We start from the raw sequence: 24655 nt of genomic DNA, 5'->3' as shown, positions 1-24655 counted from the left end.
TACAGTGAAATGTTAAAAATCCAGTCACTCAACAAGTATTTTTGAACACCTACTATGTGCTTGGGATGCACAAAATAAGCAAACCTCTTTGTCCTCATAGAGCTTACATTCTAGCAGGAAGAGACAGACAAAACACAAACAAAATAAATAAGGAAGCTCTATAGGATGTCAGAGGTGATGAAGTGTTACTGAAAAAAATAATAAAGCAGATAAGAGAGAGTGGGGGAAGGGAACTGGAATTGCATCTTTAATATTTATTTATTTTAGCTGCATCCCCAGGGCATGCGGGATCTTGGTTCCCTGACCTGGGATCAAACACATGCCTCTTGCATTGCAAGTGCAGAGTCTTAAACACTGGACCTCCAGGGAAGGCCCTGGTATTACAGTTTCTAGATAAGAGAAAAGGCTGGTGTCACAAAGAAATAGAAGGAGGTGAGAGAGTGAGCTGTGTGGTTATCAGAGGGAAACATGTGCTAGGCAGATGGAATAGCAAATGCAAAGGCCCTGAGGTAGGAGTGCTCCTGCCATAAATAAAGATAAAAGGAAGTGGAGTGAGCAAAGGAGAAAATAGGATATAAAAGTTAGAGGGGGAGTAGAGAGGAAATCTGGTCCAATCTTCATGAAAAGTGAAAGTTGCTCTGTTGTGTCTGACTCTTTGCAACCCCATGGACTATACAGTCCATGGAATTCTCCAGGCCAGAATACTACAGTGGGTAGTCTTTTCCTTCTCCAGGGGATCTTCCCAACCCAGGGATCGAACCCAATGGTCTCCCACATTACAGGCAGATTCTTTACCAGCTAAGCCACAAGGGAAGTCCAAGAATACTGGAGAGGGTAGCCTATTCCTTCTCCAGGGGATCTTCCCAACCCAGGAATCGAACTGGGGTCTTCTTCATTGCAGGTAGATTCTTTACCAACTGAGCTATCAGGGAAGCCCGATCTTCATATCTGACAGAAATAAAAAGTGATGAATATATTTCTGGCTAAGCAAAGGACAGCTGTATTATAAGGCAGAGCATCTTTGAACAGAGAAGTCTAAGGTCTTATATATAGTGTTCAGGAAGTGCAGGGTTCAGAGACTGGAACTTTTAGAAGCTAGACTGATCAGAGATGAATTGGCCTTTAGCTGAAGAAGGAAGAGGATTAGTGAAGTATGCCTGTTGCTGATTGGCTAACTTCCTGAAGTCAGCAGCAGCCATGATTGGGAGGTTGTCACTGATTGATTAAAAAAGATTCTGGGTGTTGCTTGTTTAATGGCCAAAGAGCAATTAGTCTTTTCCTTTGTTCAACTTGAAATGTACAAACTTGTCACTCTCTGCTTGCAAGGCCACTGTAGAGTCTTTTGTCGTTTACTCTGGGGAAAATGGGGAGGTACTGGAGGATGTTTTGAGCAGAGGAGTGACAGAATCTGACATCCATTTTGGTGGGATCACTCTGGCTGCTGTGTAAGCCAGAGTAGAAGCAGGGGGACAAGTTAGGAGGTCACTGCAGCTGCCTTGGTGAGAGCAGATGGAAGGAGAAGTGTTCCCATTTTGGATATATTGATAGACAACAAACAACCAAGGTAATCCAATGAGGCTAAGCATATTGGAATGAAAGTAATATTATTATGATATGACTGGATGGCTCTCTATGATTATACAGAGTAACTGAGTGGGGTTTTAAAAGAGGTCAATGGTGAGGGAAAACCTTCTTGAAGAGATGAGGCCTCAAAGATGAAAAGGAGGCAGTTAAGACCCCAAGGCTAGAGCCTATATGTGTGTGTGTGTGTGTGTGTGTGTGTGTGTGTGTGTGTGTGTGTGTGTGTGTAGCAGAGCTGAGGCCAGTGTGTCTAGAAGGTGGTGAGGTGGGAGTGGGCCTAGAGTGATATCAGAGGTGGGAGATGGAAGCCGAAGCTGGACCCTTCCAGGCCCTCAGTGCTAAGAATGGATGGAGAGGACAGGGCAAGAGTAGACCAGGAAGCTGGAAACAGAGACAATACTAGTAATACAATAGATACTGTCATCATGGGGATTTATTAGGTCTCATTAAAGCAATAAAGTAAAATCCAACTGAGGAATCTTCATTGAGCCAGGGATTCTGTTTTAATGTTTGCCAAATTATGACTCATATATGGTGGTATAAATAAGGGGCAGCTGTGGTGTACGAACTAGTAAAGTATGTGCACGCTTAGTCACTCAGTCATGTCTGACTCTTTGCGACCCCATGAACTGTAGCCTACCAGGCTTCTCTGTTCAAGCGGATTCTCCAGGCAAGAATACTGGAGTGGATTGCCATGCCCTCCTCCAGGGGATCTTCCCAAGCCAGGGATCGAACCCAGGTCTCCCTCATAGCAGGCGGATTCTTTACCGTCTGAGCCACCAGGGATGCCCATGGACTAGAAAAGGAATGAAGTCAAATTACCTGTCCTTTGGCCTGTAATACAAAGTCAAGATTAGTCCAGAGAAGGTCTTTTCTTAGGCATTAAATTGTGATCCACATCCCTCTCTTTCACCGTGTGACCATGAAACATGGTGGATGTTGATTGGAGGCTTCTGGAATACAGGTTTTAGAGGCACAGAGCACACAGGTGGTCAAGACTGGGTAACTGGCATTCAACTGCAGAGGGGGTGCGGCCTGGGTCTCCTGTCTCCTAGTGGTAGCTCCCAGGGGAAAGACAGTGCTTTATTCACCTTTGTAGCCCCATCACTCCTAGCACAGTGCTTGTGGACAGAAGGAGCTGGATAATCTGGTGACTCTGAATTAAGTATGTAGATTAGATCAGTGGCACTGAAATAATACCATAGGAATTCAGGGAAAGTAGTCAGTCATCTTTGCATCTTTTGAGTCATCATCCAGTGTGTGGATTCATCATACTTCCAGTTCTATTCTTCCTTTTTTATATTTTCTACCTTTGAGTACATGATTTCACTCCTAAAATTCCACTTTATGGATAATCATAAAGAAAGGGAGGGGTTAAAACATAGGCCAACTTTACTCCTTTTTAGCAAATAACAGTTTAAAAAAGTTTGTTGGAGGGGACTTCCATTGTGGTCTAATGTTTGAGACTTCGCCTTTCAATGCAGATGGTGTGGTTTTGATTCCTGGTAGGGGAGCTAAGATCCCACATGCCTCAGGGCCCAAAACCCAAACATAAAACAGAAGCAATATTGTAACAAATTCAATAAAGACTTTAAAAATGGTCCACATTAATAATAAAAACTTTAAAAATAAATAAAAAGTTTGATGGAGATTGAAATTCATGTGATACAAAGATCTTAAGTTAATGGGCCAAGTTTGTTATTATTATTTTTTTTAAGGGCTTTCTATGTGCATTTACTTTAAGTAAATTCCAAGCAATCCTAAGAAGTGGCTACTATTACTCCTATCTCAGAGGTAGTTACAGTACTTACCCAGAGATAAAGAAATTTGGCTAGGGTCACATGCCAGTAAGAGAGGGAGTTGGAATTCGAGCCAGATTGTCTGATCCTAGGGTGGTATTGCTTACTTACTCCTCTTGGAATAATTTGGAGTCTTTCATTTGTTTTTGCTTCCTTATTTGCTCCAGAAATGTGAAAATATGCAGCCCAACAGTAGGAGCTTTATAAATAAAACATAGCTATATATTTTTAAATGATTAAAGCTGGAAAGTTTTATGTGGCACGGAGCCACTTGTTTAGAGGAAGTAAAGGGAACGCGATTCCCGGCTCTGGTTGCAAAAACCCTGCGCGCTTTGCAGCGAGTGGTGTCTGGCTCGCCGCCCATCTGTGATGGTGACGGTCCAGGGAAGACCGACCCAGACGGCACTCAGGGAAAGACAGCGAGGGAGCTTGCACCAAAGCAAGAACGGGCCATGGATTCTTGAAGCCCAAATGTCATCTGGTTGGGAAAAGCCACACGTTGGTGTTGCAATATTTTAAGGGATATGCAATATTTTAAGCTGGGGTGAAGGCTCACTAGTCTGACAACTTGTTAAACCTGAAGGAGAGGATTGTATCTTTAGATGAAATCTGAAAAACTAACACCGGAGCTCGGTGGTCGACTGAGAAGGACCGCTGTGCTTGTGGCAACATTTACAGCGACACAAGGCGAACACGAGGTACTTTCAGCACCAGGAGGCAATCGACGCACAGATCCACAGATCCACCCTGTCGCTCGGATGTCGCCCTGGCCCGCGGCTTCTAACCTTGGTTTACCCTTCTTAAAAATCGAGGCGCAGGCAGGCTGCACTCAGGCGGGTGAGACGTTTCCACGTGGGGGAGGGAGGGGATTGAAAAGAGAGGGCGGGCTGAGAAATCAGCCTTCTCAAAGCCTGGGGAAAACACCGCGGGAAGCAACTCGGCACAGACCTCAGCAGCATCTCGCTCGGGCCCTAGTCCCTGGAAGCCCCAGCCGAACTAGGAGGCCACCGGACGGCTTGGATAGCCTCGCAGGACCGGCCCGCCGCAGCAGGCTGGCGGAGCTTCGGCCGCCGGGCGCGCGGGGCGGGGTCGGAGGCGGGGCCGGGGCCGGGGCGTGGCCGCGCCGGGAGGGCGCGCGGGAGGCGCGGAGGGAGGGTGTCGCGCCGAGGGAAGCGGCCCGCAGCGGAGGGAGGGGAGGCCGAGTCCTGGAAGCGGAGCTCCGCGCTGGGACTGGTTCCTTCGCAGCCATTTTCTGTCCAACCAAACAGCCGATTGGAGACGGGAGCCAACCAGGGCTGCATTGGAGGTTTGTGTCTCGCTTCGGCCAATGATCGCTCCTAAACCGACTCCACTTTAGCTCGAATGAAATGTCCGTCTCCTCCCGGCGCCGTCCCCGCCGCCAACGCCGCCGCGGCCGGGGGCACTCGCCTCCCTCCTGCCCACCCGCCCTCCCGCCTGGGCCGGGGCCGGGGCCGGGCGGGCGCCTGCGAGGCCTGTCCCGCTGCGGGCCCGGCCGGGGAGCGGGCGCGGGGCCGCTCCTCGGCTCTTTGTGCGCCTGGCCGAGGAGCGGCGGGACGCGGGCCAGGCCGCCTCTTGCTCGCCGCCGCCGAGCTCCGGGCCCGAAGCCGAGGAGGGGGGACCGGGGCACCGTCGGGCCCGCTCTCGGCGGTGTCCCGACCGGCTCCATTTTGTGCGGAGAGCCGGCCTTGGGGGCGGGGGACGCGGCCCGGACCCCCGGCCCAGATCCTGCCCCCAGCCCCGGGCCTGGCCCCCTCGCGGGGATTCCCGGGGGCGCCCCCCTTCCGCCTGTCCGCCCGCCCGCGGGGGCACGGCGGGGCCGGGCAGCTTTGTCTGCTGCCCCGGCACCCCGGGCGCCGCGCGGCGGGCGTTGGGCGCGGGCCCGGGCCCGGGCCTGGGCCGGACGAGTCGGGGGGATGCGCGCCAGGGAAGACCGCGCGGCGCGGGCGGGACTGACAGGTCGGCCGAGCGGGCCGGGGGCCCGGGGGCAACCCGCTTACCTTCGTAGGGGAGGAAGCCAGGTCCCCGGGAGGAAGGAGTGGATTTCGTTTCCCCGCAGTCTGGTTTACGCGTAAAGAATGCAGCCATCTGGCGGCTTGCGGTCCCTGGACTTGCCCCGAAGGTGGGAAGGAAGCTTTCCGGACTGGGCTAAGGTTTTAATCTTGGGTGGGAGGCGGGGAGGATGTGCCGGGCCTTAGGAGTAGTAGTCTCCGAGAACAAAGAATTACGGGGCACCCACAAGTCATAATCTTGCCCAGAGTACTTTAATGAGATGATTTAAGCAAGGTTAGGTAATGTAAGACTTAAAAAAAAAGAATAGCATCCCTCTTAACCTGCGTGGACTCCACCGTTCGTGCCACGAATTGCCAGGATGGTTTCCGCTCTCTGATATGGAAACTAATCAACAATATGAAGTGATGAGGTAACCTGATCAATGTAAGTGGCGTTAACAAATAGGAATTTTATTTGTAAAATAAAAAGTTTAATCCCAGTACCTCAAAAGGCAATTATTCCTTCCTCACACTGCTCCTGTAGTTTAATTTAGGGATTGCATTGATGCAAAACTCGGGTCTCGATGCCAGAGACTGGAGGGTGGAGGAAGAGTCTGCTGCTTTTCTTGGATACAAATTTGCATTTCTTTAAACATTAAACAGATGTATGCATTCCCTTGAGCTTTCACATATATCATAACCTGCCTTTAAGAAAATATATACCATATGCGGTGATAGTGTTTTTAATATACCAAGTCTAAATATATACTGACTCAACTATTTGGGTGAGTGACTGTAGTGAGGTGTGCACCCCCTTCCCCAGCAAAATACATAAATATATACAGCTCCTACATTTTAAGTATTCTGAAGATTCTCCCTCCACCCCCCTCCAGACTCCCTTTGAAAAATAACACTTAAAGCTACAAGGAAGGAATTTTCTGGGCAACTATGGGTTAGAAAGAGGACGTTTTCTGAAAAGAAATTAGAAATTGCTTTTAAGATTATAGCAGAGTAGACAGTGCCAGCCAGTCTTGCTGCCTAGACCCTTGTAATGGCATTTTAAAATTCAATTCAGTGGTTACGATTTTTTCTGCTATTTACTAGATTTCATGCTTGAATGCATATCCATATTTTTTATTCCTTTAAAAATTAACACTGAAAGGGTATGTTTTTGTCCCCTCCACTCTCCATTTACTTGTTTTACTTGAGAAAAGGAAAAGCAAATGAGAAAGGAAGATTGTAACATTGTAGTTGATGCCAGTTAATTCAGCTATTTATGCCTTACAGTGAGAATGAAGTGCTATCCAGATGCAATTTTAGTCCAAAATGGTGGTGCCTTAAAATGATAAATAAAGGTCTTAATTGATTCTGTTGTTCTCTGGGCAACATTTGTGTTCTCTGCGCAACATTTGTCTTCTCATTATAATATGAAATGTTTAAAAGCATTATATTCTGAGGTAAATTTGTCTCCCACTTTGAGCTTTTGGACCCTAACAAAGAAAACCCTCACCAAAAAATTAAGTTGATAAGTCTGGGTGTTGGTGTTTTAAATAGCTTAGATACGTGATGTGATTTTTTTTTTCTTGCATATTATATAATTTGGTGTGTTGTGATGAATATTTATGATGAACATGACTAAATATATGTTGGAAAAGCAATATCTCTTCCCAATGGCATTAACTTTTTTGTAAGTTTTCCAAAATATATCTTCCAATTTAACAAACATTTATTGGGTGCTTGCATTTTGCATCATTTTATTGCCATATATTACATTAAATAATAGTAGGTAAAATTATACATGCCTTTAAAACTTTTACTAGGAAGAAAGCCTATGGGCTATACCTTTTTTTTTTTTTTTAACTACTAATAGATGTTTATCTTCCAGGTTGAAATTGGGCAGAGATTAGACACCTTTTTTAGGCAGGTGTTCTTGAGTACCACTGACAACACGGTTCTCAGCGTATTTCATGACAGTAAGTATGTTTTATCATGCTGGTTGTTAATTAGATTTGAACTGTAATTAACTGAAAACAAAATTCTAAGTGGTTTATACTGGAGATTCCTGCTAGAATGAGTGCCTTTCCAGGCCAGACAGTACCTCTCCCCATTCCTGTTGCTTCCTTCTTCTCAGTGACCTGCATGTATTAAGTATTTCCTCTGGGCCACAGGGTTAAAAGTTGTCCCATCTCAGGTGGCTGTCTGTTTAGCTGGCAGGGCTTTAGTCAAATTGTATTTAGAGGCAAGTTATGTGTGGAACAGAAAATGCTGGTTCTAAGGGTAGCACAAGTGAAAAGAAGAGAGGTGTGGTGGGCTTGGTAGTTGGGAGTGTCACAGAAGGAACTAGTAGGGCTGGAACTGAGCCTTGAAGGATGGGTAGGGTTGGATAGGTAGATGCTGTCACCGGAAGTTGAACCCTGAAGGCAGGGCTGAGTGACTTCTGTTGGTGGCAGGGAAGTGGATCTGCACGGTGCAGGTGGGGATCTCACAGGGTAACCTAGTGAAGAGATACCACTTGGCCTATCTGAATACTTTACTTTTGAATGGGATACTATGTCTGTGACAGGAGGCATGTCACAATTTCCTTGAGACAGGATTACCTTACTCCTTAAACAAAAGAACTGTACCTGGTGATCCATAAATAAGGTTTTTTAGCCCTGAAGAGAGGTGAAAATCAGTTTTCAACTGGTTTAGTTTAGTTAGGTTTAACAAGGGAATCACTTATGTAAAGCCATGAAAACTAGGTTTGGATTTGACATGGAAGACTTTTAGAACCATCATAGGTTCAAGAGCTATAAAAGCAATGTTTCAGTGACATTAGTCTTAAAACATTATGTACCCAAGTAGGTTGGATTGTAGTCCAGTAGAAAGAGAAAAGGAAGGGCATATCCAGAAAACATTTAAAAAGAGGTCACAGATTAGGTAGAGCTTGGAGGAGATGGAAGAGCCTAAGATGACACTGTATAATTAGCCTGGAGGAGTAGAGAGATGGCATTGTTCTTAATGGAACAGTTCAAAAGGAGCTCCCCTCCACTGCCTCCCTGCAAGGGATGGGGAAGGTGAATTTCATTTTCCAGTATCTTAAGTTTCCAGTGGCAGGATAATCAAACATATCCTACAGGCCTGGCTTGCATGAGTGGCAGTCACGATATGGTTGTAGATGTAGGATTTATGAGCATAGAAGTGATGTGTAATGAGTTTATTAAGAAAATAAGGGAAGAAAGAGAAAATGATTGTTGGTTAAAATTAACAGTTAAGTGGGATGGGGAGGGCAGGGGAAAGAATACTGCTTTGGAAATGAAGGAGAATTCCAAGCATAAATGTGGGATTAGCAGAAGCCAGCACTACAAAGAATAGTAGAATAATCAAGTAGGTTGAAGGCAAAATCTCTGGCAACTTTTGTGAGCAGTTTCACTATTATGTTGGGATGGAAACGCACATGTTATGGAGTTTCAGTTGGAATGAAGAGGGTGTGTAAGGACTGTCAGGGTGAGAACGAACCAGAGTGTGTAACAGAATTAAGGTTGTAGGTGTCTGTGTCCTTCAATGTGTTTAATGAGGGGGATTAAGAATGTTTAAGGGAGAATGAAGAAGCTGGTATCAGAGATGAGGAATCATTGTATTATGCCTTATCTACAAAGAGATAAGGAATTGATCCAGAGAACAAGTGAAAGGGGTTGTGTGAAAGAAAAAACACTTATGCCTGGGAAGAAGATGAGAACTGTATTTGAAGAGACAGTAATAATACTAGGTTACATTTGTTGAGTTCTTACTGTGTATCATGCGTTTCGCTAAGTGCTTTTTATACAGTACTTCACTTTTCATAGTAACTTCATTTTGAAAATGGGAAAGGTAATATTGTCTTTGCTTGAGGAGCATCTTTGAATGTTTTCAGTATACAGTCAGTAGACTCAGAATTTAAAGGGGAAATTAAAGATATAGGCTTAAGGACTATTTGAAAACCCATCAAGAACAAATACTGTACAGTACTTGGCATATGAGATTCCAGACTTCACTCCCATTTAGGGAGCCACCTTTGGCAAGTCGTTAGCCTCATATAACTTCTGTTTTCTCAAGTGTTTCAGTGGGTCATGAACATTGCATAAGATATTTAGAAAGTGTTCAGTAAGTGTTAAATATATTAAAAAGGGCACTATTTACACATTTCTGCAACAGATTATTCAGTTCAGTTCAGTCGCTCAGTCATGTCCAACTCTTTGCAACCCCATGAATTGCAGCACGCCAGGCCTCCCTGTCCATCACCAACTCCCAGAGTTCACCCAAACTCATGTCCATCGAGTCAGCGATGCCATCCAGCCATCTCATCCTCTGTCATCCCCTTCTCCTCTTGCCCCCAATCCCTCCCAGCATCAGAGTCTTTTCCAATGAGTCAACTCTTCGCATGAGTTGGCCAAAGTCTTGGACTTTCAGCTTTGGCATCTGTCCTTCCAAAGAACACCCAGGACTGATCTCCTTTAGAATGGACTGGTTGGATCTCCTTGCAGTCCAAGGGACTCTCAAGAGAGTCTTCTCCAACACCACAGTTCAAAAGTATCAATTCGTTGGTGCTCAGCTTTCTTTATAGTCCAACTCTCACATCCATACATGACCACTGGAAAAACCATAGCCTTGACTAGATGGACCTTTGTTGGCAAAGTAATGTCTCTGCTTTTGAATATGCTATCTAGGTCGGTCATAACTTTCCTTCCAAGGAGTAAGTGTCTTTTAATTTCATGGCTACAGTCACCATCTCCACTGATTTTGGAGCCCAAAAAATAAAGTCTGACACTGTTTCCCCATCTATTTCCCATGAAGTGATGGGACCAGATGCCATAATCTTAGTTTTCTGAATGCTGAGCTTTAAGCCAACTTTTTCACTCTCCTCTTTCATTATCATCAAGAGGCTTTTTAGTTCCTCTTCACTTTCTGCCATAAGGGTGGTGTCACCTGCATATCTGAGGTTATTGATATTTCCCCGACAATCTTGATTCCAGCTTGCGCTTCTTCCAGCCCAGCGTTTCTCATGATGTACTCTGCATATAAGTTAAATAAGCAGGGTGACAATATACAGCCTTGATGTACTCCTTTTCCTATTTGGAACCAGTCTGTTGTTCCATGTCCAGTTCTAACTGTTGCTTCCTGACCTGCATATAGATTTCTCAAGAGGCAGGTCAGGTGGTCTGGTATTCCCATCTCTTTCAGAATTTTCCACAGTTTATTGTGATCCACACAGTCAAAGGCTTTAGCATAGTCAATAAAGCAGAGATAGATGTTTTTCTGGAACTCTCTTGCTTTTTCCATGATCCAGCGGATGTTGGCAATTTGATCAACAGATTATTAGTATAGTTAAAATACTGCCACATCAAAAAATTACAGAATAAAATTTACTACTTAATCAGCTGACCATTTATTGCACTTAAGATTTTAGAGAACAATATTATCAGTTCAGCTAAATACTTAGGATAGTTAATTTAATGGGATTTAACTCCTTGTTGGTATTTCTCATTTCCCTTGGATCTAATGATTGATCATTCTTGTCAGTCAGTATCCCTTGTGTTCTTTCCTGTTTGCTGTCTGGATGGAATCCACCACTTTAGCTTCTCTGTTCTTACCAGGCTTATAAGTATCACAGGTGGACCTATCGGTTCCACTAGACATCCCTGGTCACCAGCTTCAGCTGGGCTCTCTTCATTACCCAGCACTCCCCTCCCCTTCCTTTTGCATTCTCCAGGGAAAGCCATCTGTCTCCCCAGCTGTAAGAATCCCAGCGTTATCCTTGGTTTTTCCTCCAGCTCTTACTCAGTCACCAAGTCTGTTGATTTTACCAATGAAAAAGCTTTGTAGTCTCTGCTTCTGCTCTCCAGTGCTGTTTCCTGTCAATACTGGGAAAGTTCGTCATCTTGGCTGAACTCTTGCCCTAAACGCAGCATATGGTTCTTGCTGGTCTTCTGACCCCATTCTTGCTCCCCTTCCAGTTCATTGTCTACATGGGACTGTAACCAGAGTGATCTTTTAAAAAAGAAACTGGGCTGGCATTCTTCTGTTAAAACTCTAATTTGATTTACTCTTGTCCACAAGGCACTGCTTGACTAGCCTCTACTTAGCTCATTCCAGGCCACCAGTACTGTGTCTCGGTTTCCTTTGCTTGGAACATTCTTGTCCTATCTTTGTTTGCCTGATTGCTGTTCATCTGTCAGTCTCAGTGTAAATGTCATCTTCTTAAGATGCCCTTCCTTGATTGAGGTCCCTTATGGAGTCAGCTCCGAAAGTGTATCATGAAACATCTTTGTTTTCCTTAGCATTGGGCACTAGCAATTAGTTAATGATTTATAATTATAACATTTACTGAGTACTCTTTATTGTACTATGCTCATCCCCACTTGCCAGTTATTAGCAGGGAATTCAAATCAGATGATCTGATTCCAGAGCCTGTGCCTTGGAAATGCTAATGGGCTGTGCTCCCCACCCCTTCTCCTTGCCCCCAGTTTACGTAATATTTGTCTTCTCTACAAGACAGGACAGAGACCTTGTCTTTGTTGTTGACCTGTTAGGTCGTCAGCACATGGTACAGACCTGATAAATACTAGGTGCTTACTTGGTAAATATTTGTTCACTGGCTTACTTATGCTCTACAAACTATTTTGAAATTTTAATAGGAAGTTTTAGAGCTAGAAGAAACCTTTGGGATGTATCTAGCAAGTTACCCCCCTCATTTTTTATACATATAAATAAGAGAATAGCTAGCATATTATAGGCATCAAAGATGAGGCTAATATGTGGAATGGTAAGAGCCTTGGGGATTCAAAGATGGGAACACTAATTTCTGGCTTACAGAATAGGGTAAATCAGATTCAGGAAGATGGATGAACACTGGGATTAAAGTATCAGGCAGGATTTTAATGGTAGAAAAATAGAGGAGAGGAAGACAGGAGTGGTAAAATGACAGAAAAGCTAAGGCTTGCAGAACCAAAGACACACACAGCTAAGTGGATGACGTGTGGCTCATTTTCAAAGGAGGGATGGCGAGATGTGACGTCTCCTATGTACACTGTGTGCCAAAGTCCATCCTTAGCAGGTTTCTGTTCTTTTTTTAATTCCAACAACTCTATGAAATATTTGTAGAAATATTTTTTAGAAGACAGGTTTAGAAGCTAATGCTATTAATTCTGGTGATGATCTTGCTGCTAATTCCAGTTCAAGACAATATAATGTGACTTAAACTTTTTGCCTTTAATACTTTTTTACATTGCATTTATAAATTAATTAATCTCTTAGACCATGGTTATTTCAACAGTCTTGCTCATCAGCTAATTAAAAATCTAGGCTATCTTGTAGACATTGATTTAGCAAAAGATTTGTTACTGCTTCATCCACCCCCCCCCCCCACCTTCCTAAAAAAACAAACTGGATTTGTTTCCAGTTGTACACTCTTAAACAACCACTTTGATCTTGTCTCTGGTACCTTGATCTTGTAGGGCATTGTAAAAACCAATCAATTCACAGCTATCCTAATTGAACTTTTTCATGGGTAATAAATCCATCATCATATCTATTAAAGGCTATTCTCCTAGTATCTTTTTAGCATTTTAGGATCAAAATAGCATTTTATAATTGGGTAATATTTCATGCATATATTAGCTGTTTTAAGGTGGGGAAGGTAAAATTATTATTTCCATTTTATATAGAAATACATTTAACTGGTAAGGATGTTTGTTTTCAGGGATCAGTGAGACTCTAAATCCAAGCTCACTGATTATTGTTTACCTCCTCTTAGAGGGCACTAAGGAGCATCATAAATAGGTACCCTGTACTTCTACAAATTATTAAAAGTAGGTGAATTCTTTTCTTTGCCCCTCAACAGATGCATCAAAAGCCATGTTGCTGAAGACTTGGAAACTAACCTGGTATTTTAGTATTATCTAATAAATAAAAATCCAACAGAGATGGAAAAGAGGTATATTGCATAAGGACTCAAATATTGCAGTTAATAACATCAAGTTTGTGCTAGGTCATGGACCTTGATGAACGTTTAGAATTAAGTGTCTCTTCTTGAAAAACATATATAAATTAGACTTAATTTTGCTATATTTTTTATTCAGATAATACATTCAAAAAATTTCTACCCACAAATAGCCAATCCCTTATTGTTTTCAATAGTATTATTTGCAAAGCAGAAAGACTTCCAGGATTTGCCATGTTGGAATGGAGACAGTTCAGGGCTTATGGTTTTAGTATTTTTTCCTTCCAAATTCTCCTTCTTTTACTTCTGAGCAAAATTAAGCCGGGTTCTTTTTTATTTTGTTTTGTTTGAACTTCTTATTTTGTACTGGGATGTAGCCAGTCAACAATGTTGTGATAGTTTCAGGTGAACAGTAAAGGGACTAAGGCATACCGTGGACTTTAGCCCACCAAGCTCCTCTGTCCATGGGATTCTCCAGGCAAGAATACTGGAGTGGGTTGCCATTTCCTTCTCCAATAAATAAGCACTGCATGGCTTGAGGAATCTCAGTTCCCTGACCAGGGATTGAACCAGGGCCATAGCAGTGAAAGTGCCGAATCCTAACCACTAGACCTCCAGGGAACTCCCAGGGTTCTTTTAAAATACTCATTTTAACACTCATTTTTGTCTGTGGTTATAACACTTTCATATTTTTATATGCAGATCTCCAATCTCCCTGACCCCTTCTTTTCTTTTTTTCTGTACAAGTCAAACGTCTCGGAGTAGGGGGTAGGGAGGAGAGAAAATTAACCTTTCAGTTAGAGGTGATGAGCTTGTTCAAAATGTGGGTGTACTTTTGGGCTGCATGGGTACAGAATGGTGCAAGGAATCCATGATTCTTATACCAAACAATAGTCTGAACCAGGACATTGTCTCTGTAGAACTTCTGAGATACCAAAGAAAGTCTGCAGCAAGAGCAAAAATGCTTGTGTAGGAATACACCTGGCTTTAGCAGGAGAGCTGAACATGCTGGATATAGGTGACTTCCAGGTGACTCACTGACAAGCTGATTTTGGTTCTTCTTGTTATTCCAGTGATAAATTAGGTTGTAAGTCATGCTTGCCTGTACGGTATTTGAGAATTATGCAAATGAAAAGAAAGACGTGTGTTTTAGATTCATTTCTTTGTAGGCTTATCACTTAATGGAGGGTAGGTAGGAGACTCTTGAATCGTTGGCAAATTATTAAAAGGTTTCCAAAACAAGAAGTGGAAATGTTTTCTTTTAGTAAATATTTTAGTAAATGTTTCTTTTAGTAAACATTCCATAGCTTAAAGCTATGTAAAATGTAATTGACTCATCCTATAACAGTTTATGAGCACTGAATCTATTATGTAGTTTTTTAGATAAGTTTTATTGAAGATTATTGAAAAGCTTTTTTTCCTTGTAGATGGATGGTGACAGTTCTACCACAGATGCTTCTCAACTAGGGATTTCTGCAGACTATATTGGAGGGAGTCATTATGTTATACAGCCTCATGATGGTAAGAAAGCCACAATTAGAAACACATTCACAAGTAGGAAAAATGAGAAAGTGGAAATTTTATTGACGTGATGTTCTAGGTTACTTTTGTATTTACAGGAAAATTTGAAATCTTTTGTCACAGTTCAGTGTTTGTCTAAAAGCTGTACTTGCTTATTTTTATTAGAAATATTTTTCAAAAGAATGATGGGTTTTAGAAAAGAATTCTGTAAAACTATGCCTTTTTAAAGCTGATACGGTTTCTTTAATTTGTTACTGATTCCCTACTTCAGTTCAGTTCAGTCACTCAGTCGTGTCCGACTCTTTGCGACCCCATGAATCGCAGCACGCAGGCCTCCCTGTCCATCACCAATTCCCGGAGTTCACCCAAACTCACATCCATCAAGTCGGTGATGCCATCCAGCCACCTCATCCTCTGTCGTCCCCTTCTCCTCCTGCCCCCAATCCCTCCCAGCATCAGAGTCTTTTCCGAGTCAGCTCTTCGCATGAGGTGGCCAAAGTCTTGGAGTTTCAGCTTTAGCATCAGTCCTTCCAAAGAACACCCAGGACTGATCTCCTTTAGAATGGACTGGTTGGATCTCCTTGCAGTCCAGGGGACTCTCAAGAGTCTTCTCCAACACCACAGTTCAAAAGCATCAATTCTTTGGTGCTCACTTTCTTCACAGTCCAACTTTCACATCCGTACATGACCGCTGGAAAAACCATAGTCTTGACTAGATGGACCTTTGTTGGCAAAGTAATGTCTCTGCTTTTGAGTATGCTATGTAGGTTGGTCATAACTTTCCTTCCAAGGAGTAAGTGTCTTTTAATTTCATGGCTGCAGTCACCATCTGCAGTGATTTTGGAGCCCAAAAAATAAAGTCTGACACTGTTTCCCCATCTATTTCCCAAGAAGTGATGAGACTAGATGCCATTCAGTTTTCTGAATGATTGTATATGGAAAATTCTTATTCAATTGATAGAGTAAACTAGTTCTTTAGTGGGTGGGTGCTAGCTATTATATTTCCAGTACTTATGAACATATGTAGTTTTATTTTTTATTCAATATTAAGTATTAACTGTGTATTAGAATGGCAGCATTATGTTGGCCTGTCAGAAATAATTTGCTTTTGTGGCATTCTGATGTGTAGAATTAAAAAATACTAAGATGAAGGCAGTTGAGGGTTGGTGATTGATTATTTACTTCATTTTTAAACAATTCAAGTTAATTTTGATAACATCATTTTAAAATTGAATCAACTTAAGTACCTTTCTTATGTAACATATATAAAAGAAGGGGAAGTTTACTTTCAGGATACTGCATTTAATCATAAAAGGATTCTTGTACTGTGAACGCTTCAGTTATATCTACATCTATATAATTTGAAAATTTACTTTTTGTAAGAACATTATATTACTGCTATTGCTTTGTTCAAAACTATTACTACCTTAGTAATAATCCAGCTGGGTCAGTAATATTCACGTCCAGTTTTTCTGTTCTGTATAAACTTGGCTTTGGATAAACATACATCCTCTTAATCTAGCTATATGCATGGAGCCACAGATCAGTCTCTTATGTTTTATAGCTCAGTTATGTAACAAGTATTTATTTGTTCAACAACCTCCTCTGTTGAAGCTGCTTTACCAAATGGAAGAACATAAAGCTGATCCCTGGCCTCAGCCAAAAGCTAAGAGGAGAATAAGAAGTAAGAATTACAAAATGTGTTAGAGAAGAGACAAAGAAGCACATGTGATATTTTGTGAGAGAGATCGCCTCTGAAGGTGCAGTAGAGACGTATTTGAGCTTTTTGGAGAGTTAATAGGCAGAGTTGAGGATAAAAGTATTCTAGGCAGTGGGTTTGAAATTAATGAGGATATTCAGCCCTGGGAAACTTGTGTAAAGGCCTGCCATTTTAATCCTGAAAAATAATTAGGAGATGAATCAGAATGTATCCTAGGTTGTCTCAGGTAGTCTTCTCTATCTTGAAGTAAAAATTATGAGAACCTATAAACTGTTATTTTCCTTTAGATACTGAGGACAGCATGAATGATCATGAAGACACAAATGGTTCAAAAGAAAGTTTTAGAGAACAAGATATATACCTTCCAATCGCAAATGTTGCAAGAATAATGAAAAACGCCATACCTCAAACGGGAAAGGTAATGCAGAGGAGAAATGTAACTAGGCTTTATTTTTCAGGGGTGAAGAGGGGGAAGGTAAAACTACGTGAACACATAGTTCATGAATGTAGTGAGCTATTGATTTCAGTCATTCAGCCTTTCAGCAGAATACTTAGTTCAGTGGTACGCGCTTGGTTACTGAGCAGTGTTCCAATTTCAGTTCTCTTATATCCCCCAAAGCTCCCTCTCCCCCACTTGCTGGAAGCAGATCAAACAGAATTAAGAATCGTTTTAAAAATAGGTACATTGTTAGAACTATCAGGTTTGGGATCTGTGAAGTTGTAACTTCTAAACTGTTGCATCAAAATTGAATCATGTTGGACTAATGGATATTCCCCCCAAGTCTATATATCTGGAAACTCTGTCTATAATTGTAAATATTAATATACATTTAAATTCAGCTGGCATGATTTTTTAAAATTTTTATTTATTTTTGGTCATGCCGCATGGCATGTGAGATCTTAGTTCCCCACCAGGGTTTGAACCCGTATTCCCTATGATAGAAGCCTAGAGTCTGAACCACTGGATCACCAGGGAAGTCCTTGGCATGATATTTCTAAGTTGTTTTGTCTTATAGAGAAACAACCATATAGTTAACTGATAACAGCTTTAAAAACTTATTGTCACTCTGCTTATCACTTGGTCTGAACTGAAGTCCACACTTTTTATATTGTTTCACATTGCATAATAAGCTTTCTCTCATTTTATTATAGCTTAGAAAATACTTATGAAAGTAATAAAGCTTACAAGGAAGTATATTATTAAACTATATTGTTAAGCCTAGATGTTGCAATTTGAGTGGTCCTCCTGTGTTAAGGGGAAAGAAGCACAAGTGCTACTAACTGCTGCTTAAGCAGGCCTGCGCCACAGGGTACTGTGGCCACTAGCCACCTGTGGTTACTGAGCACTTGAAATGTTGGCTGGTCTGACTTGAGATGTGCTGTAAATATAAAACATACCCCAGATTTTGAAGGCATAGTATGAAAAAAAGAATAAAGATATCTCAATTTTTTTTAATGTTTTTTATTGAAGTATACTTCAACTTTTAAATAGATTCTATGTTTAAATGATAATATTTTGGATTTATTAGGTTAAACAAAATATATTAAAATTAATTTCATCTTTTTTTTTTTTTTTTAGCATAGCTGCTAGAAAATCTAAAGTCCTGTATACAGCTCACATTATATTATCTTGCTTAACTGCATTTATGCAGTAACTCTTGTTACTTTTCTCCAGGATGTAAAATAGGTGTGGAGGTGAAAGACAGTGTGTTTCAGCAAGGATTTGGTCATTCCTGTTAGACGTGACTTTGGAATTACATGGTTTAGTCTATTACAGTTTCACTTTGAAACCCTAGATCGCTGAGTGAAGAATTGTTTTTATAATAAGATGACAGGTGTGTGCTTCTTTTGGTAGGCTTTTTCATAAACTCAAAACCTATTCCTGACACTGTGTCTTTATTAATAAAAATGTCACTAGATGTCATTATTTCACTCCCTTGTAAGCCTTACACAAACTTATTTGTTTTTAAAAACTTTCTGGTGTCCTCACTGGTGGAAACGCCAAGGCAGAGAAGCAGGACTTGAGTCTAGCCCACAGGACACTCCAGACATAACAGGATTGATTTTCTTGGGCACTTGGTTAGTAAGAATTTTCATCTTTATTGAGTAATAGAGTCATCTAGTGGTTGCTTTTGTACCTAAATTCTGTTTTTTGTGAATAGCTGTCAAAGCCTCTCTCCTTGTATATTTGAGTTTTCAGTCTCACTCTGGGGGTTCGAATTTTGATAACATACATTATTCAGTGTTATTAGCAGGTTAACAGTCAGTAACTGAAATTTATATTCTTCTGAATAGCTTTTTATTTTTGCAGGTTGTTAGGAAAGTGGTGATTATATTCCCTGCAGATTTACCTTCGATTTTTCTCCTCAGATTGCAAAAGATGCCAAAGAATGTGTTCAAGAATGTGTGAGCGAGTTCATCAGCTTCATAACATCTGAAGCAAGTGAAAGATGCCACCAAGAGAAGCGGAAGACAATCAACGGAGAAGACATTCTTTTTGCCATGTCTACCTTAGGCTTCGACAGTTACGTAGAACCTCTGAAACTATACCTTCAAAAGTTCAGAGAGGTGAGTAAAGTGTCTCCTCTTATGCTTTTAAGAAAATTAAGGTACACTATTCCCTTTAACTTTTTAAACATGTGAATCATTTCTCAGAAGTATGTAATCACTTATATTATTGAACTTAAATAGCAAGTCCTTTCTTCTTCCCTTTGTTTATTACTAATGGCAGCATAATTGTGTAATGACTAAAAGAGCATGGACTCTGGATTTACACCACCTGGATGCTGAACTCCATGACCCTGGGCAGACTATTTAAGTACTTTAGGCCTTGTTTCCTGGTCTGTAAAGTGAGGCTAATAATAGGACTTAAGACAAAGTAAAACAATCCATGTACAACCCTTGGCCTGGCACATACTGAATGGTTAATAATGTCATTAATAGCACATGCTGTTATTGTTATTAATTTAAAAGAGGTAGTATCTCAGAGCTTGGGGCGTTTAGATAAAAAGATAGGGAACTACAACTATATCATTTTCTTATATTAATTAAATTTTTCTACATCTCATGTTTGGTTTTTCTTTGCCTATGGTATGAATTTGTGAAAATGAATTGAGATCAGCATATTTTTAAATCCTACACTCCAACTTGGGTGTCAGATTCATACTACTCATATTTCCTTAATGTCTTTAGTGTTAGAATCCCATTAACTTTGTGATATCTGTACAAAATGACTGGAGTAGGAAGAGAATATGTTAATTCTTTACAGAACTTTTCCAGATCTTCAGCATCATTAGATAATTAGAACCTGAGAGTAGACAGACACTTAAGCGGTCTTCGATCCAAACTGTAATTCTGATTGAGGAATTTTAAACTCCCAGCTGTCTGCCTCTGTGCTGCCCCGTTGGCCAAGAGATGTGTATATAGTTAAATGATACTGGGATCACTTGTAGTAGATTTGCAAGCTGAGTATTTATAATATTTTGCAGACTACTTTATCTGTAATTAGACTTTTCCTTTTGACGTAGTGTCGAATTAGAATAACTTCTTTTTACTCATAAATATTTTAGATTTTCTAGGTCATTACTAACACTGTCTTGTGATGACTACTGCATATATAGCAGTTAGTATTTTGAAGGACCTCTCCATATGTTATTAACCAGAAGTGTTAATAAATAGTTCTATAATAATAGAAGCTTCTAATTCTAGGAACTAAGCAAGCATTTTCATTTAGGAAGTAGGTTTTTGTTGCTGCTGTTGTTGTTTTGAGTACAAGTGATTACTGTTTCATTTCCTTCCCCAGGCTATGAAAGGAGAAAAAGGAATTGGTGGAGCAGTCACAGCTACAGATGGACTAAGCGAAGAGCTTACAGAGGAGGCATTTAGTAAGTAGTGTTATGATACATTTATGCAACTAAATTGTTGGCAGTGATTAACAGGATATGTCTTTAGTGGAACTTTTGGAATATTAGCACTGTGTGTTTTGACATAGCACTATTTTGAATAGTTCTTACTAGTTTATGCCCTTATATTTGAAGTCCGTGAGGGATAAGTGTATAAATTTTAATTCTGTAGAGATTATAATCTTTTACCGATAGTTCTGATTTCCATAGTCCCTAATTTTTTATTTAAGATTCATGAGATAGGAATATTGAGAATTGTTTATAATATTAAATCTTGTGATTTAAATAAATTTGAACTGAAGGTTTCTTAAAAATTGAGACATTAGGCATTGGTGAAATAAAAGGTCTATGGTGACTATATTTCTCATGTAAAATTTATAGGTATATATTTTTATATTTCTCATATTTAAAATACATACTGCTTAGTTATGTAAGTGTTGTTCTCAGCCAAGCCTAAGCCTAGAGTTTAGGTGTATTTATGAATCAGAAACTTAATCCATCTTTTATGCACATGGGCAGTTAGTACACTTCATAAAATTGAAAAAATGCTATAGAAAAAAAATGTGCTTTTGGGGAAAATTTTTTTAAATGGAAAATCACCCAGTCTTAAGATTCAGGTCAAGAAAGCAGATGCACTTCTTTACCTACTTTGGCATTTGTTTGTTTGTCTTTTAGCTAACCAGTTACCAGCTGGCTTAATAACTGCAGATGGTCAGCAACAAAATGTTATGGTTTACACAACATCATATCAACAGGTACCGTACTTTTTTTGTATTTTAAATTACTTAAATTTATATTCATTGATTTTTTTTTTTAATCACAGGTAGTTAACATCAACATAATTATTAAGAACTGGATAAAGAGGCTTGTTAAAAACTGTTTTCTCAAAATATACCTGTGTATAGTATTCTCTTATGGTTACAGATATGTACACAGATGTTCATTTAGTCTGTCCTTCATATCCATGGGTTCCACACCATGGATTCAACCAGCTGTGGATCATATGCCGTCTCCAATCCGTCGTTGGTTGAATCCGCAGATGGAATTTACAGATGCAGAACCCGTGGATACTGAAAGCTGACTAAAGGACTTGAGCATCTGCATTTTGGCATCTACAGGGCGTTCTGGAACCAGTCTGCCGTGGATATTGAGGGAATGAGTGTATTCACATAGATTTCTATAAAGATATACAAGAGATTGTTGAAGTAGCTCCCTTAGGTAGAGAGAATGGAGATTTGGGATGGGAACTAGTCTTATGTTTCATTGCCTTCTGTTTTTATTCTTGGAATGTTATAGTATACATGCTACTTTTAAACTATTTTTTCTTTAATTATGCTCAATTTAAATTTTCAAATCTTAGATTTCTGGTGTTCAGCAAATTCAGTTTTCATGATCTGAAGAAATGATGGAACGGAGAGTATAGAGAACCAAGTCTGTATACAGATTCTGGAACAGAGACATTAGAAGGAACTGACTGGTGAAAATATGTCTCTTTGTATATTAAATAGCTGTAATGTAGCTTCCCAATGCTTGACTAATTGAGGTGTTAATTCTGACTTGAGAATCTTTTTCATGAATGATTTTAAAGAAAAATTTGGATTTTAAAGGTATTAAAATATTTTTGTTTTGTACGAGAGTTTGTTGCTCTGTATGACTCCTGTATGCATTGTATATTGCAATTTATTACTGTCAGAGATTTGTAGACAGTTTCTTATTTTCATATTGAATCATGTTACTTTTGTAATTCAAGTAAGCAGCTGGGTTAATTCATGATGTTTGCCCTTTTAATAAAATATAAGGGTAGAGTTCATTTTGAATGCAAGTTGCCTTTATTATAAATTTGAGTTTGTCTTGGTTATATAATATCTTGCATGATAACCTAGCTAGATTTTTAGCATTTGCCATATTTATTAAAAATTAACTTTTTTTGTAAAACATTCATAGCTTAAACAGTACCATTTTTTTTTAATGTAATTGAGAGATTAAGTGTGAATGCAGAAGCAACTATTGTCTGCCCTATTCAACTTGGTGCCCGTTAACAGTGTTTACACTGTTCCTTGTGCCTGTTAAGATAGTTTTAGTTTATTGGAGCTTTTGTTAAGATAAGATTTGTTTTCAAGTTATATTATTATGAGCATTGGAATTCATAAGTTTATTGTAGTCCTAGTGCTCTAGAAATGGTGCCCCTTTCATTTTGTATATGATTTTTCCAAAGCATATCTGCAAATACTACATAATACCCTCTTCCAGAAGAGGAATTTTAGTCTGATGGTAAATGTCCCCATTTTACCTTTTTAATTGAAATGTCAAGTTTCCTATTATACTGTGGGAACCAGGAAATGTCAGACATCATTGTGTGTGTACAGACCTTTTTTGCATGGGTGAGTGAATGAAATGAAGAGCAGAGTGAGTGCTGTGAATGGTATGAAAGAGAAGCTGCCAACTTCTAGTGTGCTGTCTTGATCTTTGCAATAAACTAAATTTAGATAATGTAACTTTGTATAATTTAATAGCACTGCACTTGGGTTGTTGCTTTTTTAAAGTGAGGAGATTTGTATTTTCTCACCTGTTCTTTTTGGTAATAATTTTTTAATCAACAATTGCTCTTGTATAGTTTGCCTAAAAGACACTTGGAATGACTGTCATCTTGGAAGAATACTCAAATTTACAAGGGAGAAGCAATTTCCCAGATATGGGCTGGACAGAAACATTTTCTTTGCCAGAAGGAGCTTTTGAGGGCACAACTGGGATAATCTGACGTTAATAACTCCCTCTTTATCTTCCCATTTAAAGAATAATCTTCATTACAGAAAATTCTAATAGGCAAAAAAGGGTGGTTAAGCAAAATCAACCATCATCCTACAATGTTAAAGGTAACCAATGTTAATATTTTGGTAAATATTTGTCCTTTTACTTTGCTAAATATGTATATTTTTATAAAATGGGCTCATACTTGCATACTGTTTTGTAACATGCTTTTTTAACAATATATTGTGAACATCTTTCCCAGGTCATTACGTAAGTCTTCTACTTTAATTTCTTTATTATTTTGTTGTATAGCTGAAACATAATTTATTTAATTCTCTGTTGGACATTTTGACTATTTACATCTTTTCAGTTATAAACAACACTTCACTGAATCTTGTGTACATCCATGACTGTTTTCTTCAAGTTAATTCTATTAGCAGAATTGTTGGTTTAATAGATATGCAAAATTAAGGCTTTTGATGCATATATAATTGTGTTTTTTAAATATCTTATATTTGATCCAGGCAGTATGTCATTATATAACTGATAAAAGCACTTGATCTTTGGTTATCAGCTTCTTTCTCTAAAGTTTAAAGATTGGGCTGTTTAAGAATCAAGATAAGAAAGGAATTAAACAACTTTAAATTTTACATCAATATATACCAAAATGAAATTCTAAATTTAATAATTTGCTATTAGTACTGAAACTTGAAAAGGTAAAATTGGTCAACTTTGGGTTATACGGGCTTCAGACTCTGAAAGAACATTGGCCACCTACAGGTGTCAGGTCCATAGTCCCCTCTGATGCATGTGAGAGACAGTGTTGCCTTCTCACCTGGCTATGTTGCATGTAATTGAATGTCATGTTTTCTCCCTCCCTGGAACTTCTTACCTATATAAGCTCCTTCTCCAGGGGATTTTCCCAACCCAGCGATTGAACCTGGGTTGAATCCTCCTGCACTGTAGGCAGATTGTTTGCCGTCTGAGCCACCAGGGAAGCCCACATAAGCTGTTACATTAACCTACAAGTGAGTTTTTAAAATAATTGTATACATACTGCTTTATGCTGTGATTCATGGGGTCGCAAAGAGTTGGACACGACTGAGCGACTGAACTGAACTGAACTGAACTGAAGAGAGACATAGATATCAGTGACTAAGTCACAGAAGAAAGGACTTAGTAGCTTCTATATACCCTCACTACCTCACTATAATGGAGATGCTCTAGAGTTTTTTTAATGCTACCTTCCTAGTGTCATATGCTTGGTTATTTCTTTTCTTCTTACTGTATACTACCTATGCAGTATTTTCCTTTCTTCAAGTTTTCTGGATTGCCTTACTGGGTCACAGGAATACCACTTAACCTTTAATAATGCTAACTGAACACAGCTATTACGAAGGCCCAACTAAAAGGATTTC

The 24655-nt window shown here is 39.9% G+C and overlaps 1 protein-coding gene across 3 annotated transcripts; it reads left to right on the top strand.

The window, feature by feature from the left end:
- On the top strand, nt 4570-23629 carry NFYB (nuclear transcription factor Y subunit beta). 3 transcript variants are annotated; one of them, XM_018048189.1, is made up of 8 exons: nt 4570-4686; nt 7275-7362; nt 14774-14867; nt 16875-17005; nt 18958-19155; nt 20390-20471; nt 21165-21244; nt 21850-23629. In XM_018048189.1, the coding sequence occupies exons 2-8, from the start codon at nt 7357-7359 to the stop codon at nt 21880-21882; spliced, it is 624 nt and encodes a 207-aa protein (XP_017903678.1). In that variant the 5' UTR covers nt 4570-4686; nt 7275-7356; the 3' UTR covers nt 21883-23629. The 3 variants fall into 3 exon arrangements, with proteins under 3 accessions (XP_017903678.1, XP_017903681.1, XP_017903680.1); XM_018048192.1 differs by lacking the exon at nt 4570-4686 and adding an exon at nt 5349-5520; XM_018048191.1 differs by lacking the exon at nt 4570-4686 and adding an exon at nt 5540-5834.

Source organism: Capra hircus, chromosome 5 (assembly GCF_001704415.2).
Source record: "Capra hircus breed San Clemente chromosome 5, ASM170441v1, whole genome shotgun sequence".
Taxonomy (NCBI): Eukaryota; Metazoa; Chordata; class Mammalia; order Artiodactyla; family Bovidae; genus Capra; species Capra hircus.
This window is presented reverse-complemented; position numbering and strand designations above follow the sequence as displayed.